At 35.7% G+C, this 19,398-nt stretch overlaps 1 protein-coding gene across 2 annotated transcripts in view; it reads right to left on the bottom strand.

The window, feature by feature from the left end:
* Positions 1 to 19,398, bottom strand: part of LOC149846863 (kinesin-like protein KIN-14A) — a 95,962-nt gene that overhangs the window by 73,778 nt on the left and 2,786 nt on the right. For both annotated transcript variants that reach the window (XM_089996621.1, XM_089996622.1), the window contains exons 2-6: positions 9,637 to 9,760; positions 1,566 to 1,652; positions 1,233 to 1,403; positions 967 to 1,073; positions 43 to 174 (exon numbers count right to left, since the gene is read on the bottom strand). In XM_089996621.1, the coding sequence (XP_089852747.1) occupies positions 43 to 174; positions 967 to 1,073; positions 1,233 to 1,403; positions 1,566 to 1,652; positions 9,637 to 9,760 (621 nt within the window). The remainder of the gene's footprint in view (positions 1 to 42; positions 175 to 966; positions 1,074 to 1,232; positions 1,404 to 1,565; positions 1,653 to 9,636; positions 9,761 to 19,398) is intronic.

Raw genomic sequence — 19,398 nt, 5'->3', positions numbered from 1 at the left:
AAGAAGATGACAGCATAAGGAAAAGGCAGTAAGCAAAATCACCTGCTCATTGTAAAGCTCAAACATAGTAACATAAAATTTATATCTGGATATAGAAGTTGAATCAGAATTGGATAAATCAAACAGCTCCTCAAAACTGCGCATGTACAGCCCACGCTCATGACTAGATCCCTCCTGCCAAAAAATCAATAGAAGTGATCCAACCATATTTTGTTGGGAGAACATACAGGAAGGTCATAATCCATGTACCAAACTCCCATGAAGTATACCAAAAAGTAAAGAATATAGCAAGGATAATGAATTCATGAAAATTTAGAATGGATTGGCAAATTATGATCAGTCAACGATATCTTGTACAGATTTATTGTCATGCTTATGAGACTTTGTCATTTCTTCATCCATGTTTTTGCTTAATAAATTTTCTTCATTTGAAAAAATAAATAACGTGTGGAACCACCAGGCCTATTTTCGGAAGTGAATAGTGATGCTTTGTCCTACCCCGATTAAATATCAGGTGGAGCTTTAAATGGCCAGAGTCCCAGACATCTTAAATTGCATACAGCGATTAAATTTATAATGAAAAGTAAAAGATATACGCGAAAAAGACCTTTTCAAGAAACCAACAATAAGGATGGGTGATTGGCACTCTTTCCCATCAACATTACCGCATAAGAGGGATGCACAATAGAAGAAGTACCAACATGAAGTAATGAATAAACACAAGGAAAATATACACAATAATAGTAAAGGAGGCATAATAAACTAAAAGAAGTCATTTCATTAATTAATCAATGATCTGTAAAGTATATAAAAAATGATAAATAAATATAACCAATAAGTAGTTGTATCTGCAAGGGAAATAATAAATATTAACTAAAAGAAAAGTTCCATATTGTTAAAGAAAATACTATTTTGGGTCAAAATAGAGCAATGTGAAATACAGGTTGAGGGGACCTATAGACAAACCATTGTGTATGTCTTCCCAGAGCGTGCTTGCCCATACGCAAATACGGCAACATTGTAGCCATCAAAGGCTGAACGTACAAACGGCTGAACATCTTGAAATAGCTCGCCTACATAAAAAGAAACAACTTTTAGCTGCCTATGAATGCCATAGTTTTAGTCTCATTAAGCCTAAACAATGAAGAAAATATTTACAGCCACTTCCTTCACTGCATGCACATAGAAAATCAAATATAACCATGGAACACACTAAACAAGCCATCCCAAACCTTGGCCAACATGAGAACCATAGACCCTGTCAAATTCAAAATTTCTTTTTGGAGTTGCAACAGTATCATTAGCAAGACTAATGCGAATAGTGTAGTCATCAGGAAACTCAGCTATGGAGGGGCCCTCATCTTCAAATTGCGGCCTCGTGCGACAAAAAACCTTTATGTTTCCTGAAATTGAAGATTCTCCAATGAAAGGCTGTCCCATTATAATTAGATTTTAAAATTGGCATGTCACCACATAAATCAGACAAGGACTAAGCTCCCAGTCAAGAGAAGCAAGCTTAGGCACATTCCAATATTTCAGGAGGTAAGTTATTAAATGTGTAGTACCCTTGGCTGTCAACAAGTCATTAAACAACTTTTTCTTCTCAAGGATCAGTGGTGAAATTTTGGCTTCAGTTTCAAAGACTGCTTGATCTGCAGCAAGGCAAGCATACAAGGAAATGTAATAAGCATTTTACAGCAAAAATGGAAAAGTCAAATATAAAAAAAAAAAGAACATGTCCAAATGCCAAAATTAAATAAGCCAAGATTTTTAATTCTGATGCAAATGTCTAGCTAAGATAATGTCCAGAATCAGTACAAAACTGGAAAAAATCAAGAGAAATATTTTCCCTGACAATAATCTCCAGAAGGCAAGAAGATAAGACTTAAAAAAATCCTCTAAAAGCAAGAAATAAAGTGGACTAGGGCCTTCCTCTCCATGCATATGCCATGTAACAGCCTTCTTTTCCATCTTCTATTTTTCTTATGTTATAATATGTTTTACTCTCTTTTCTTGTTCCTCTTCTTGGACCCACATTCTCTAACACCCGTTGCAACATAGAAGCAAGACAGATTCCATGCACTCACAGGCATACAAGCATAGCAACCTCTGACCCATGAATTTGATCAAAATCTGATACCCTCTAACACCCATGCAACTCTAGTCACGACATGGAAACAATATATATAGCAAAAGGCTTGATGACGGCAATGACAGTAGAAAACCACCTCAACAGACGCTCCACAATTTTTGTTATTAAGATTTCAATATCTAGTTAGAATTGTATCCAAGCATAGACGTGAAAAACACCAGACCTCATGACTACTTTGTAAAAAGAAAAGTATAAATATACTAAATAAATAAAAAACTTGTATACAATGGTAGAAATGTCCATGTCAAAATATTTCACATCTAGATATATCTAATAAAAAATCAGCATTTAAGTAACAAATAGGCAACCATTGCACAAAGACACAGACATGTGCATGCATGTGTCTTGCAAACGGAACACAAATTCTTCAAAACTTTAAAAAGACAAAATGATGTATAAATAAATAAATCATATATACGTAATATAAAGTTTTATATAAATAAAAATAATTATAACTATTTTGTAATATAATTAAAGGTTTAAAAATATGCTTTGAAATATTAATGCATTTCAGAACAGTTTATTTTCAAAATTTAAAACTTCATGTCAACCATCACCGGCTTAACTTGCTCTCATACAAACACCTTTGTTATGCATAAATTTCACCAAAAAAGTACTCTCTCTCTCTCTCTCTCTCTCTCTCTCTATCTCTCTCTCTCTCTCTCTCTCTATATATATATATATATATATATATATATATATATATGGGTTAATCTAACATCAAACTAGTTGTATTTAACATTAGACGGATTCAACCTTATTAAAATGACTAGAGCCCTTAAAATAATGGCATTTTTTAAAATGCAAGGTTACTTTTTGAGGTCAAAAAGGTATCTTTGATAGCTTCATAAAGTAACTTTTTTGGAAAATGTGTTTGACTTTTCAATTCCCTCAAAGTTCAAAAGACCTATAATGCCCAAAAAAGTAATCAAGCATTTTAAAAAATATCTTCTTTCAAGAGTATTTTAATCATTTTAATAAGGTTGAATCCATCTAATGTTAAACACAACTAGTTTAATGTTAAATTTGTCAGTCCAACAGCTCTATTGCTAGTCAAGTCTGGACAGGACTTGACTAGCAACAGTCATTCTAGTTCAAACTGAACTAGATGACATAAAGACAAAAAAATAAAAATAAAGGAAAAAAAATACAGAAAAGAAAGAAATTAAAAATGTATTTATATATATATATAATAATATAATATTATTATATATACATATATGTACAGTTTTACATTTTAACACTCCCCCTCAAACTTACGGTACAATGAGCGAAAGTTTGTCTAAGAGAAAGTGAAATCGGGGAGCAGCGAGAGGCTTTGTAAAGAAGTCTGCTAACTGATATTCTGAAGTGACATATGGCAGATCAATTATCCCGTGTAGATATTCCTCTCTGACGTAGTGACAATCCATTTCGATGTGTTTGGTGCGTTCGTGGAATGTTCTGTTACTGGCAATGTAGATCGCACTTTTGTTGTCACAACACATTTGTGAAGCCTTTGTTGCTTCAACTCCCATGTCAGCAAGCAGTCGTCGGAGCCAAACTACTTCCATGGTCGTGGTTGCCATGGCTCTGTATTCAGCTTCGGTGGATGAGAGAGATACCTTCTGCTGCTTTTTACACCTCCACGAGATTAATGATTCCCCTAAAAAGACACAAAAGCCAGTGGTTGAGTGTCTGTTATTGGGATCACCTCCCCAATCAGCATCAGTATATGCAATTAAATCAAGAGAAGAGGAGGAAGATAAGAAAAGTCCTCGTGAAAGAGAGGACTTGATGTATCTGATAATACGCATGACTGCTCCCATATGAACAGAAGTAGGAGCATGTTGAAATTGACTTGCTGTATGAACAGCATGTGCTATATCTGGTCTGGTAATGGATAGATAGGAAAGTGCCCCGACAAGCTGTCTGTAAGGAGTAGGGTCTGCAAGAAGTTCTCCATCATCAATCTTCATTTTAACATTAACAACTTCTGGAGTGTCAACTTTCTTATCATCAGTAATACCAGACCTGAAAACAATATCAAAAGCAAATTTAGTCTGAGATAATAAATATCCTCTAGGAGAATAAGCAACTTCAATGCCTAAAAAATATCTCAACAAGCCCAAATCAGTCATTTCAAAATGAGATTTAAGAAGTGTTTTGATTGTTTTAACTCCCTGTTTATCGCTTCCGGTGATGATCATATCATCCACATAGAGAAGAAGCACAATGATCCCTGCATCAGAATTCTTAATAAACAAAGCAGTGTCAGTTAAACAGAATTGAAAACCAATATCAATCATAACACGACTAAACCTATCATACCAAGCTTTTGGTGCTTGTTTAAGTCCATAAAGAGCTTTTTCTAAGCGAAGGACTTTACCCTTAGGAATACTTAGACCAGGAGGGGGTTCCATATATACTTCTTCAACTAGCTTTCCATTTAAAAAAGCATTTTTGACATCCATTTGAAAAATAAACCATTTTTTGATAGAAGCTAAGGCAATTAAGGTTCGGACAGTAGTCATACGAGCCACCGGAGCAAAGGTTTCTTCATAATCAATCCCATATTCTTGGGCATAACCTTTGGCTACTAAACGGGCTTTATATCTTTCAAGAGTACCATCACTCTTGGTTTTAATTTTATAAACCCATCGACATCCTATAGTTTTCTTCCCTGGAGGAAGATCTTGAATATTCCATGTAGAAGCCTTTTCAAGTGCATCTAATTCAGCTTTCATGGCTTCTATCCATTTGATATCATTTTTTGCTTGAAAATATGTGGATGGTTCTTCATATGAGTGAATTAATGCAATAATTGCCCTATATGTGGGTGAGAAAGACTCGTATGATACAAACTTTTCTGGAGGCCTCGAGATTCGGGATGATTGTCTAGTTGGAATGTTAGAATATTTCTCAAGTGCACATGGAGTATTAGACTCTTGTTGCCTGGAATATTGAATACTAGTATCTCTATGAACTTCTTCATTTTCAACATTAAGATCAATAATTCTTTGATCATCATCAAAGTTACAATCAAGGTCATATTCATCAGATGTTGATGTTAGATCTAGCAAAAAAAAGTACTCAGTGACGTCTTTTAATTTTCTAAAATCAAAGAAGCTCTCCTTTTCAAGAAAGGAAACATTTCTAGACACATATAGTTTATTATTTTTGAAGTCAAAACATCTATAACCTTTCTGGTTTTCAGCATATCCTAAAAAGGCACAGGGAATCGCACGAGGGGAAAGTTTATCATTTTTGTCAGTAAATATGAAACATTTGCACCCAAATATTCTTAATCTAGAGTAGTCTGGAGAAATGTTCATTAGTTTTTCAATGGGAGTGATATTTTGTAACGAAGAAGATGGCATCCTATTAATGAGATAGGTGGCAGTTAAGGTAGCTTCTGCCCAAAAGTCTTTAGGGACTTGATTTGCTATTAATAAAGTTCTAGTGGTTTCTATAATATGGCGATGTTTTCGTTCTGCCAGTCCATTTTGTTGAGGTGTATAAGGACAAGATCTTTGATGTGTGATGCCATGCAATTTAAGATAATTTTGAAAATCTGTGGATAAAAACTCTCCCCCTGAATCTGTGCGAAAAATAGTAATATCATTTTGAAATTTGTTTTTAACCATATTATGAAAAGTTTGAAAGTATGAAAATACTTCAGACTTATGTTTGAGAAAGTACATCCACGTATGTCGGGAGAAATCATCGACAAAAATAACATAGTAAACAAATCCTCCTTTAGAAATTACTGGTGCAGGACCCCAAACATCCGAGTGTATTAATTCAAGTGGTCTTGAAGAGAAAAAGGTTCTGTTCTGAAATGGTAATCTTTTCATTTTGCCGAGAATACAATCTTTACAATCAAATGATTCAGAGTTACAAAATTTTCCTAGATTTGGAAAATGTTGGATTTTGGCTATATGTGGGTGACCAAGTCTCTTATGCCACAGTTCCAACTCTATTTTTTGAATATTATAACAAAAAGCTTTCTTCGACATTTCCAAAAAATCCATGTAATAGAGTCCTCCTTCTCTATGGCCTTCCCCAATCAGCTTGCCTGACTGGCGATCCTGTACCCAACAACCATGAGAAGAAAAAGAAATATTACACCCATAATCAGAAATTTGAGATACAGATAAAAGATTTAAATTTAATTTGGGAACATGTCTAATTTCTGGAATAAAAAAAAATTTTGTTTTATAAATTTTTTCAAAATTTCCTATTCCTTCTATTTCAAGAGAAGTCCCATCAGCAGTAAAGACCTTTGACACACTTGTTTTATTTTTAACACATTTGGATAGACTTTGATTATTTGGGGTCATATGAAAAGATGCACCAGAGTCAAGAAGCCAAGAAATTTTACCTAAATCAGAAAAAGATGAGGCTGCTGCGCCGGTTGAAGCTTCAGATGAGGAAGAGGCACCTTTGATGAGAGGCTGAAGAATCTCCATTAGTTGGGCCAGGGAAACTGGTGCATCCTGATCTTTAGGCTCCGATCCAGCAATTGCAGCTCTTTTTTCTCTCAGCTCCTTAAGTTTGGGACATTGTGGCCTGTAGTGTCCCGGTTCATGACAGTGATGACAAATAACTTTCTTCTTATCATAGTCACCATTTTGTCGGTTAAAGTGAGGAGGCCTATATGATCGAACATGATTCCCTGGTCTAGACACGGCTAAAACGGAATCATCTTCAATTTTTAAAGAACCTTTCCGGAGACGATTTTCTTCCATTGTTAACTCTTCAATAGTTTCAACAATAGAAGGAATTTTTCCCCGGTGAAGTAGGGCCGATTTAGTGGTTTCAAATTCCGGCCTTAATCCAGTGATAAACTGGTAAAAATGTTCAGCATCGAGTTGTTTCTGACGAAGCTCGATGTCTTCGGCACAATGCCACTTTGGTTCTAAAAGGGAAAGTTCTTCCCAAAGTTCGGACAACCCATTGTAATATTCACGAATAGTTTTGTCTCCTTGTGTCATCATTCGAACTTTTTCTTGGAGGTTGCACACGTGTGCAATATCTTTAAGGGAATACATATTCTTAAGGTATTCCCATGCCTTATCGGCATGATCAAATTTGGCAAGACTTGAGCATTTTTTAATGTCAACGCTATTGATAAGCCATGACATTATCTTCGCATGAGATATTCTCCATTCTTTCCATTTCTTCTCGTATGAGGCAATAGCCTTGATTTTCTCTTCTTCCGATAGAGGGACCTCTTTATCTCCCTCCTTTTTAGTAAGAGATAGCTTAGGTTCCGAATCGGAACCATCCACAATCCCCCATAAGCCTTTTCCCCATATATGGTGCTTCATGATTGAAGCCCATGTTACATAGTTCGTATCGCTTAGTTTCATAGGCATGATGGTGACTTTATCATTGTCATCCATCGATTACAAGGAGAGAAAGAATAGGGATAGAAGAGAAACAAGAAGGAAAATGAGAAAGAAAAAAAAAAAAACAATACAACAAGATGTGAAATCTTCTCCAATGAAGTGATAAAACACTTCTCTTCAATTGGCGAACACTTTTGCAAACGGGCACGGAAACCGAGGCAGCTTTTCCTCAAGATTTAGTACTTTCGCGGCTCTGATACCATGAAATGAAATGGGGATCTTCGAAACACGTGCTTTGATTAACAAGAGCAAGTGTCAAGAATGACACTAAAGCATAACCCTTAAAAAGGGTATAACTGGAAACAAAATAAAAATAAAAATGTATTCTTTATTGATATGAAAAACCAATTGCTTAAGAAGCATTGGGGTTAAATACAAGAGGGGCTGCACCCCTTTATATACACAGCTGAAAGAGGACTCTTTCAGCTGTGTATATAAAGGGGTGCAGCCCCTCTTGTATTTAACCCCAATGCTTCTTAAGCAATTGGTTTTTCATATCAATAAAGAATACATTTTTATTTTTATTTTGTTTCCAGTTATACCCTTTTTAAGGGTTATGCTTTAGTGTCATTCTTGACACTTGCTCTTGTTAATCAAAGCACGTGTTTCGAAGATCCCCATTTCATTTCATAGAGTTGTTGGACTGTGTCAGTCCAACAGCTCTATTGCTAGTCAAGTCTGGACAGGACTTGACTAGCAACAGTCATTCTAGTTCAAACTGAACTAGATGACATAAAGACAAAAAAATAAAAATAAAGGAAAAAAAATACAGAAAAGAAAGAAATTAAAAATGTATTTATATATATATATATAATAATATAATATTATTATATATACATATATGTACAGTTTTACATTTTAACAAAATTAACCATATATATATATATATATATATATATATATATATAAACTAGCTGACCGAAGTAATGCCAACCATCTCGAGCGCAACATTCAGTGTGTCTTTAATGTATCGTAAAATATATGGTGTTGGTTTTTGTGTCGCACATATCATCTGTCACATGCCATTGTTTTGCTATGACATAGGGACACTGATGGCATGTCCTTGGCGAGCGAACCCAGACACCGACACGTGTAAACAATATTTCAAAATATTTTTAACATTTTAAAGTATTATTTCAATAAAAATGCATTTGTAACATTAAAATATCAAAAATTAGCTTTTTAGAATAAAAAACTAAAAAAATCCTGTGTCCTCATGTCCTATATTCCAAAAAGAATTCGAACTTGCGAGTTGAACCCACATCACATGTCCTCGTGTCCGCATGTCATTGTTGTTTTGGCATGTCCCTGTGATATAGTTAGGCAACAATTATGTATCAAAAGACAAATTTTACAAAGCTATAATCTGGTGTCAATCCCAGTAGAGAAGAAAGAGAAGGTGGAGAAGAGAGACAAACACTAGTTGTGACCATTAACTCTTCATCCAAGATGAAGGGTTACACTCCCGTTGTGTTATTTATGCAAAACATGGCTGAATTGAGGTCTTACATTAGCATTACGAAAAAAATTCCTTTTTATAGAAATTACAAACATGACCCTTAAAGGTCGGTTCAATATTGTTATTAATATTTCAACAATAACACCCCTTAAAGGGGTGTCCAAGACCAGCTAATCAACCTTGGGAGAAAGATTCAATGTTGATCCACCAAATCAAACAGGAACTAAAAAGCAAAACCTACAGAATCTCAGTGTTGAGCTCTTGAAGTAACATAGAAGCAGCGAGTTTCTAGCATGTGGAAAAAGTGGGACATGTAATTATTATAGACACTCAAAAAACTAAAACTTAAAAACCATAAAGTTAGATTAAACATCAGCAATAGAAAACAAGAGCAAAGAAATAACATGAGAATCAAAAGAATCATATATCACTTCCAGCGATCATGTTCAAGTCCAGACGAGCACAATACTTCACAAAAAAAAGGGATTTGAAAGAATGATCTAGAAAGACATATGAAGGGATAGTGCATGTGTGTGTATGAATACATACACAGATATGTATGTGTGTATTATGTATATATTATACCCATATGTCAAGATAGTCACAAAAATTCATCACGAAAAACAACATACCAAGTTTACGAGCCTTCTCAGCAAGAATGCCAAGATAACGTGTGACACGGTCAAGTTTCGCATTGGAGTACTCCTGCAGGTCATTAGCTTCCTGCCTCAACTCCAAGTATTCTTTTCTTGCATGCTGTGAACACACATGTATAAACATATCAACTACAAAAGCAATATTAAAAGTTGCATGATTTAATAACAGATCTTGAAAATAAACATAATCTTTCAAGATTGTATTCCAGCTTTCTAAAACAAATTGAAAAGCTTACCATGTATTGGCCCTAAGAGAAAGCACTAAAAAGAACAAATTTATGTATAAGAAATGAAGAGCATAAGAGAAGGATGATCTCGTGGATAATCTCTCATTAATAAAGAGAGCCAGAAGTGCTCTAGAGGTGCAGTATCTTCCAATTGTGTATAAGTGTATGTTCCACAATTAGTAAAAAACAACAAAATGACAGCAAATATTCAATCTTAGGGTGTCTTTCCATCAAGAGGTGAGCAGTCCAACCATGTTGTCATCATTATCATCATCAATATAAAAAATTATCCAACTACAAGGGGTTTGCTTCATGAGTCACGTTTCTCCATTCATTTCTTTCTAGAGGTATAACCTCAGGCACACACAATCTTTTATATTCTTCCTTAAATCCCTCCTTGAGCCTTCATTGTTATCATTTTTTTATTCCTTCAACATCTTTTCAACCTTTTCCATCAGCGTTGTCACAAGTTTTCATATAATGTGTTCAGCACTTCAGACCATCTTACGTGACATTTTTTTCCTTTTACCAACATTACTCTTAAATGTATTCAAACATATTCATTTATAATATTATCCTTCTTGCTTGCCTTATACATCCACCATAGCATATGCACCTTTACAACAGTCACTCTCCCACATTGTTTTTCAGTTGTCAAACACTAAGCACCATATAAGAGTGTATGGTGTTAGAATATGGTGCTCTTATATATGTATTTCCTATTCATATATATATATATATATATATATTCATCTTTGTAATAGGCATATCCTCTAGGGGTATTTATGTAAATTCACCTTGTAATAGGAATCTGTCAACTAGGGACAGATTTTCTTTTTTTCATTTTTTTGTCTTTATTTTTTATTTTAGGGATTTTAGTTTTTGGACAAGGGCATTTTAGTCTTTGGCCATGTAGCCGTTGGGAGTCCCCAATGGCTACAAGTCTCTCTCTCTCTCTCTCTCTCTCTCTCTCTCTCTCTCTCTCTCTCTCTCTCTCTCTCTCTCTCATACACTCTATAAAAAGGGTATCTTGCCCCTTATTCCTTAATGCATTTTGTGTGCATTTTATGGTTCAATAAAGACTATTTTTATCTTTTGTGTGTTGGTGTACTTTGCCATAAGTGGTTTTTGTGATTGTGCACCTTGTAGCCCATTAGTGGCATTGTATTTGTGCACACCGTGTTTCATTACATGGTATCGGAGCCATCGCAACTTTGATCTTGGTGAAGCTTGTTCGTGTGGACGTGAAATTGCAGATCGTGTGAACGTGTAGTGATGTAAACAGATCGGGTTCTGTTTGAATGTAAGCTTTACCGAGTATGACATAAGTTGGATATTGCCTAATCGAATTAAAAATCAGATTGGAATTCAGATGGAAAATGGTACTAACGAATTCTCATCTGACTAGCTTAAAATAGTTAATCTGATATGTGTTAATACAGAATCAGATCCGCTTATATGTTGGACTCTTTATTCTGCTTAGACTCAACATTCACATGTAAAACTCCATACCAAATACAAAACAATCATCAGATGTGCTTTACTTTACTGAATCCAAATTAAAATGGATACATTTGTTCCAAAATGTACAAAGATGCTTGAGATAGAAGATAGAGTGATGATGCTGTTGCTACTGATGATCTCAAAATCAAACAATATGTTCAGTCTCTGACTGACTTTGCACGGGTCAGCAGAAGACCCTACGAAGCCAAGCCACCATTTTTATTAAAAAACAATAGTGTGATTCATTTAAGGTACTGTTGGAAGGCATCCCTGAGGGCCTTCTCTGACTGCAAAGAAGCCCCGAGTATGTTTACACGCTGTAAACAAAACGACCAGCCATATGTTGATGGAGTTATGGAAACATGTTTTAGAACACTTAGAAAAATGCTACAAAGAACATATTAGAGCTTGTCCCTACACCCCCACAACAAAATGGGTTAGTCGAAAGGAAATATCGGCACATTATTGAAACTACTAAGACTCTTTTAATATCCAAAAATGTTCTTAAAAGGTTTTGGGTCGAAGCCGCTCTTACAGCGGTTTATTTAATTAATAGAATGCCTTCTACAATTCTTGAAAATATTTCTCCTATTGAAAATTTATTTAAAATACCTCCCGATTATAAAAGATTGAGAATCTTTGGTTGTAAATATTTTGTCTTTTCTAATAAAAATGACAAGATTTCCGTCAAAGTCATTCCTTCTGTTTTCTTAGGCTATACCGAAAACCAAAAAAGATTTAGGTGTTATGATATTGAAAAGGACAAACTTTATGTTTTAAGAAATGTAACTTTTCTTGAAAAAGAAAATGGTTTTGGAAAATTTGAGTCTAAAAAACCATGTTCGTACTCTTTCTTGTTCGATTTAGTGCATGACAATGTTGTTAAGCATAATATTGTTGATGATTATGTAAATAAAAGTAATGATAATCACGATATGCATGAGAGTGACAATGATGACACTCATGATGCTCATGAAAGTGATATTCCAATTATTGAACCTTACAATGAAATACAAACTTATTCTTATCGTACTCAAGACCATCCACCATGTGCATTAGAGAGGTATTCTCAAAGCCAAAGAATAGATCAATCTAGTATTAAAAGATCTATGAGAATATCCCAAGCACCTAGTAGGTTTGTATCCTACGAGTCATTTGAATCTAACTATAGAGCTTGCCTTATGGCTATTCACTCTTATATCAAATCATCCTCCTATGGTAAAGCAAAAAGTTATCATGAATAGATTAGGCTATAGATAATGAATTAAAAACTTTAGAAAAGGCTAAATCCTGGGAGATTCAATCCCTATCTATAGGAAAGAAAACTATAAGATGTAGATGGGTGTACAAAATCAAAACCAAAAGTAATAGAACACTAGAAAGATACAAAGTTAGGCTAGTAGCTAAAGGGTTTACTAAAGAATACGGAATATATTATGAAGAAACCTTTGCCCCAGTAGTTAGGATGACCACAGTTAAAACTCTTATCACTATAGCATCTATTAGAAAATGGTTTATTTTTTAAATAGATGTTAAAAATGATGGGTGTACAAAATCAAAAACCAAAAGTAATAGAACACTAGAAAGATACAAAGTTAGGCTAGTAGCTAAAGGGTTTACTAAAGAATACGGAATATATTATGAAGAAACCTTTGCCCCAGTAGTTAGGATGACCACAGTTAAAACTCTTATCACTATAGCATCTATTAGAAAATGGTTTATTTTTTAAATGGATGTTAAAAATGATTTTCTTAATATAACCCTTAATGAAGTTAGGTTTGGCACATGGAAAAGTTCTTCGTCTGCGAAAGGACTTGTATGATCTAAAGCAAGCACATTAGGCTTTGTGTGATCAGTTTAGCAATGTGATGGTTCAACTAAGATTTAGATCTTGTTATACTAACATTGCATTGTTTGTTATTGAAAGGTCAGGTCTTACTGATGAAAAGAGGGTTGACATGTCAGAGGTCATTAAAAATGAAAAAAAGATTATGAAAAAACTCTTAAAAACCCAACTCCACATCCCCAAATGATTGGCGTCTTAACTTACATTTTTATTACTCGTCTTGATATTGCTCAGGCTATTCATAATACTAGTCAATTTCAGCATTCTCCCACTAGAGTACATATGAGTGTTGTAACGAGGAAAGTTAGATATATTAAAAATACCATTAATCATGGTTTATTTTTGCCATCTCCATCGCCATTATATGTTATTGCATATTTTGACTCTAATTAGGGAGGAGATGTAAATGATCATCACTCAACCACAGGATTTTGTATTTTTATAGGTGCTTTCTTGATATCTTGAGGATGCAAAAGCAACAAAAGTGTCTTGGTTTCTACAAAAATCGACCTTCGCAAATATGGTAAGACATTCGCAAAGAAAACCTCTGAACCACATTTAAGTAAATACTCTTCAAGGAGCTCCGCAAATGTATGCTGACATTCACAGTCACTTATTGTGAATGTCCCCGACGTTTACACTCTGATTTGACCTCCACCAATACAGTAAGACCATCGCAAATATGGTACGAACTTGGCGAAGAAAACTTGCGAACCTTCCACCTGTATGTCCGCAAATGTCTGCTGACATTCGCAAATATTTGTTTTCAATGCATTGTAGTCACTCATTTGCGAACATCCCTCTGACGTTCGCATGATGATTCGTGAACACCGTTTGTATATGGAGGATCTTCTTACATCATTTGTGAATTTGCCGAGCATTTGCACAATGGACATGAGATTCACAATTTTCTCAAGACTTTAATGTGAATCTTTTTACGAGCATTAAATATGATGCTTCATTGTTTCAAAAGTGATGGTTCGCATTTGAGGGCTATTTTTGCATAAACTAGGGTTTTTGTGATCCTCAACCCGTCTTTTCCCAACGTGTTTCTCTCGGCAAAATTTTTCAAACGAATCTTCGGCACTATTCCTCGTTCTGCATCATGCGGCAATACTTCATCAGTGACTTTTTTAGCGTCTGGGACATCGGCAAAGATATTTTGGCAAGCACATATTTAACGACTGAATCAATTGTTTTTTGGAATTTTTTACATGAATCAGTTATTTTTTTAAACATTGGCATGAATCAGTTACTCTGTGAAAGAATTGCAGCATTCTGAAGTTATCTTTACATGTTCATTTTTATTTTTTTGCTTTTTTAATTCATTTTCATGTGAGTGTTTATTTTTTGCTTTGTTTCCTTAATTTGGTATGCCTTCATTTTCATGTAATTGTTTATCCATTGTAGTCATGGGTTTTACGCTACAGAAAATCTGTATGGACTAAAAAAATTCATGCTTATGAGCTTGTACTTTTTCATACAACCCCTTATGGGAAAATTTACATTAGATGTTATCCCGTGGCCTTTTTTTGTGCTTTCAATTTCATCACTATGGCCATGTACTCTATTACAAAGTGTAACTTTTTTGTGAAATTTGAATAACTACTATTGCTTCATTGTGAATGGTTCTTGTTTGTTCATTTTGCATGCTTTCAATATTTTAATGTAAAGAGTTGATGACTACTTTTGTTTCTTTTATTTCAGCAGTAGTATGACAAACTGGACAGAAACATTGTCATGTTCATCAAGTGTCTTTTGTTCTGTCCTAACCCGGACTGTCCTAATCTCAACAGGGAATCAAATGCCTCCTAAAGAAACTTATAGTTGTGTGCATGTGTGTAGATGTATAGAATATAAATTTATTTCGGTCGTTTGTACATTCAATCTAATAGAAAATGCCACTTTTTTCACAAATTTTCCTTTTTCTTTTTGTAAATTAAGCTTATATATGTGATCTATATAGTTTCTTTAGTAGAAAACAAGTTATAAATCATTTTTGCAAAACGTAAGTTGGTTCTTCAAGGGCTTTAAAATTCAACGGCCCACAATGTACTAGAAATTCATGACTCATAAAATCTTATTTTTACATCAAAAAATGATCCATAGTACAATGTGTAGCAAACAAATCATGCTAAACACATCTATGAGGTTAGATTGAGTGGATATAACTTGCACCTATGATTTTTTCAACTAGATTGTACACACAGTTAGGGGTGGCAATCGGGTCGGGTTGGCGGGTTGGCGGGTCAGCATACCTCAACCCGAACCCGACCCGTTTATTAAACGGGTCGGCTGTGGCAAACACGAACCCGACCCGTTTAATAAACGGGTAACCCGACACGACCCGCCAACCCATTTAATAAATGGGTTGGGTCGGGTAAACGGGTTTTCAGGTTCGCGGGTCGGGTTGGCGGGTTGACGGATCGGGTTGGCAGACGGGTTGGCGGGTTGGCATACCCCCAACCCGAACCCGACCTGTTTAATAAACAGGTTACGCAGGTCGACCCGTTTATTAAACGGGTTGGCTTAAGCCCAACCCGAACCCGCCTAAGAGGCGGGTTGGCGGGTCGGGTTGGCAGGTCGTGTCAGAAATTGCCACCCCTACACACAGTAGTGGCAAATATATATATATATATATGCACCCGCACACCCAAGTTTTTAGAAATTGTCGTGTTACATCCTTCACACCCGCACTCGTACCTATATGACATAGCTCCTAACCATTAAATCATTGTTTTTAAGGTATTACTAAAGAATTAATAGTTTCTTATGCACATCTTTTCTGGCCTGAAAACATTCTAGCACCCACATACAACTGACACTACAGAACTTCATATTGAATTAAGGATGGCACTTCATATACAACAAATGTAATTAAGGGCACAAAGTAGAACATTGATGTTCCAGCCCTATGTAGTCAAAAGCACCAACTAGGTGCCTAGTCGCCAGGAAAACGCCTAGACATGTAAGTTCCTAGGTGGTCCTTTTAAAAGTTACCAATTTTTCCAACTAGAGCGCCTAGTCAGCGACTAAGCAGCCTCACCTAGGTGTGAGGGCATTTAAGTCGATTTAATTTTTTTTAAATCATATGAAAGGGGTGAAGTGTCTACAGTTTTTACCCCCCCCCCCCCCCCTCTTCTTCTTCTCCCATGTTCTTCCTACCTTCGGCTTCCCTCTTCCCCTCAACCCTTCTTCTTCCTCTCTTCAACTTCTTCTTCCTCCCCTTTGCTTCTTCTATTCTCCTTCTTCTTCTTCTTCTTTTCATCTTGTCTTCTTCTGCTTCAGCAGAGGGATATATATGTCTGTGTGTGTAACTGAATTCAAATCTGGTTGGTTAGGTTTGGTAAAGAAAGAAGCATTCAATTAATAATCGGTTTTGGGTTTCATTTGAGGATTTACATCTAAATCCAAATAAAAAAAACTGCAATACTTAATCACATGAACCTAAATATTATGAACCACCACATAAAATTAGAATACACCACTTCATGGATCTAGCATACACCACCACATAATATCAGAACCATATAAAACATGAAACTAAATAATATGAACCCCCAAAGAACCATCATAAAAGATTGCATAAATAATTTAAGAAATATTAAAAAGAACCCTTACCAATTCATTCACAAAGACACATCCAAAATGATCTAAAATCAAGCATCAATCGGTTCAATAATAAAACTTCCTCCCAACACACCCACATGATCAAGCATTATGTTATTATCAACTAACAGAATACTCAAAAGTCCTCTCTTACCAAAACCCACCAAAAGACAAGAAGAAAAGCGTCATGGAAGAACACACAATATTACAGAGCCAAGATTTCGATTCACCAAAATTACAATCACCAAAGCTAACTCATGTTGGAATGCTATAGGTAAGAGAGCAACAAGGGAGGAGGAACTCCAGCCACTAGCGATGCAAATGGCATTGTGGAAACTGCATAAAGGCCCCCACTGTGAATAGGATATGTGAGTACATCGTTGGGAACATGGGGAGGTTAGGTTAGGAAAGGGTAAATTTTTTAGTTGGGTTTGGGTTGGAACTGATAGTACTCATCATCACCACTTTCCCCTCTCTAAAATCACCAAAATAAGAGAAAAAAAAAGGGCCCCCACCTCATCTCCTCACCCAAACGTTCTATTGGCCCCTCTAAGCAATAGCAATGCACCACCATCCACTTCCTCCTACTCCTCACAGCCACCTTCTCCACCCACAATGATGAAGATTACGACTCAGTAGGAGAGGGCAAATGCCAGCACATCTGGATCAACTCATCCTATCATTTTTAGAACCCAAGGCTCAAGACAGCTTACATTGCCTCTAGGCATGGAAGAGGGCCATCTTCAGAGACTCCCCCAACCTAACCAGCAACTGGGTCGCCCCAATGTGTGTCACTACACTGGGGTTTTCAGATTCCCATCTCTCCATGACCCCAACTTGACAACGGTAGCAGGGGTGGATCTCAACCAGAGTTACCGGAAGCGCTTAGGTAAGTGGGGAAGCGCGCTTCGGAAGTGCAAAACGTCACGCTTCCGAAACGCGCGGGGAAGCGCCCTTTTTAAATGGGAAGCGTGTTTCCCTTCACGCTTCCCCCATTTTTTCAAAATTTTTTGTTTTTTTATTTATTTTTTCGCTTCCCCCTCGCTTCCTAGGTCGCTTCCGGTTCGCTTCCTAGGTCGATTCCGAGACGATTCCCGGTTCGCTCTTAAGTGGTCCCATGCTTCCCGCTTCCTAAAATTTTGAAAGTACCTCGCTTCCCGTATCGCTTCCTGCTCCCGTTTCCTCAACTGGGAACCATGATCTCAACCATGGTGACAAGAATGAGACCTATTTCCCATGTATTGGGACCTATGGGAGGAGGGGGAGGAGGGAAGGGCACACATTTTGGGACAGGATGGGCACTACCCACCCTAACCTAATTAGATATTTTGGGGTTAGGGTGGGCACGTGCCCATCCTGGCTCTTAGCTCTAGCATTGATAGTCACAGATATTGGCGATATTTTAAAACTATCGCGATAATATCGTTGTATTTTCAACAAACAATATTATAGGTAAAATATCACAATAGTTTGAAAATATTACCAATTCGATAATATCATGATATTGTCAATTATTGTTACAGTTTTTATTTATTTTTTTCATCTTAAATGTGTTTTGCTTCTTTATTTGACAGTTTTTACTTATTTATTTTATTATATATGTATTTTATTATCTAAACATGATATTTTCTTACTTAGATTTGTTATTTTTAAATATTTTTTAATTTTTAAGCCCCGAGATTTTTCTAAGATTTATCACCAAACCTATAATATCGCGAGAAATAGTCAATAACGATATTTGTGACTATGACATTATATATATATATATATATATATATATATATATACACACCACTGAGATGGTTGCCCATGTGGTCAGCAGGGTCCTGCGTTAAGTTGAAGGCCTAGGATCGAATCCTGCTGGCACATGGGGTTGTTGTTGCTTTATCATGGTTGGGGCAAGTAAGGCTGGGTGGTCGTGTCCTCAATCCAGAGTTTTTCCTCTCAGAGAGGTGGGCCCATCAAGTGACTCAGTTCTCGATGAGGGTTCCTTGTGTGTTTTGTCATTTTTCCGTGAAAGGATGAAAGCATGCTTAGTAAATTATACATATATGGATTATGTTATATATGTGTGTGCGTGTGTGTTACTTTTTTTGTCTTTAAATGTGAAAAGCTGAATGCATGCATAGTTAACTTTAATTGACTATGTTTTTTCTTTATGTGTGTGTGTGTGTGTGCTACTTTGTCTCTGACAATTTTTTTGTGAAAGGCTGAAAGTATGATTTTTATTTGTATATCTATGTGTGTGTGTTTCTGTGAATTTTTATATAAAAGCCTGAAAGCATGTTTAGTTACTTTAGTGTTACTGATTATGTAATATGTTATATGTGTGTGTGTGTGTGTTAAAATCATTTTTTTTTCTGTGAAAGGCTGAAAGCATATTTTGTTATATATACTGAATATGTCATCAATAATTGAATATATACATACATATATATATGCAGTTTTATATATATATATATATAGAGAGAGAGAGGGTAACGTTAGATGCGCTAGGCATCGGGGTATACACTTTTTTTTGTGTATTTGACCTTTAAATCTGGGCGGAAAAAG

This window comes from Nuphar pumila, chromosome 2 (genome assembly GCF_984573655.1).
Source record: "Nuphar pumila chromosome 2, dmNupPumi1.hap1.1, whole genome shotgun sequence".
Classification (NCBI taxonomy): Eukaryota; Viridiplantae; Streptophyta; class Magnoliopsida; order Nymphaeales; family Nymphaeaceae; genus Nuphar; species Nuphar pumila.
The sequence above is the reverse complement of the archived record's forward strand: the minus strand, read 5'-3'. Positions and strand labels throughout refer to the sequence as shown.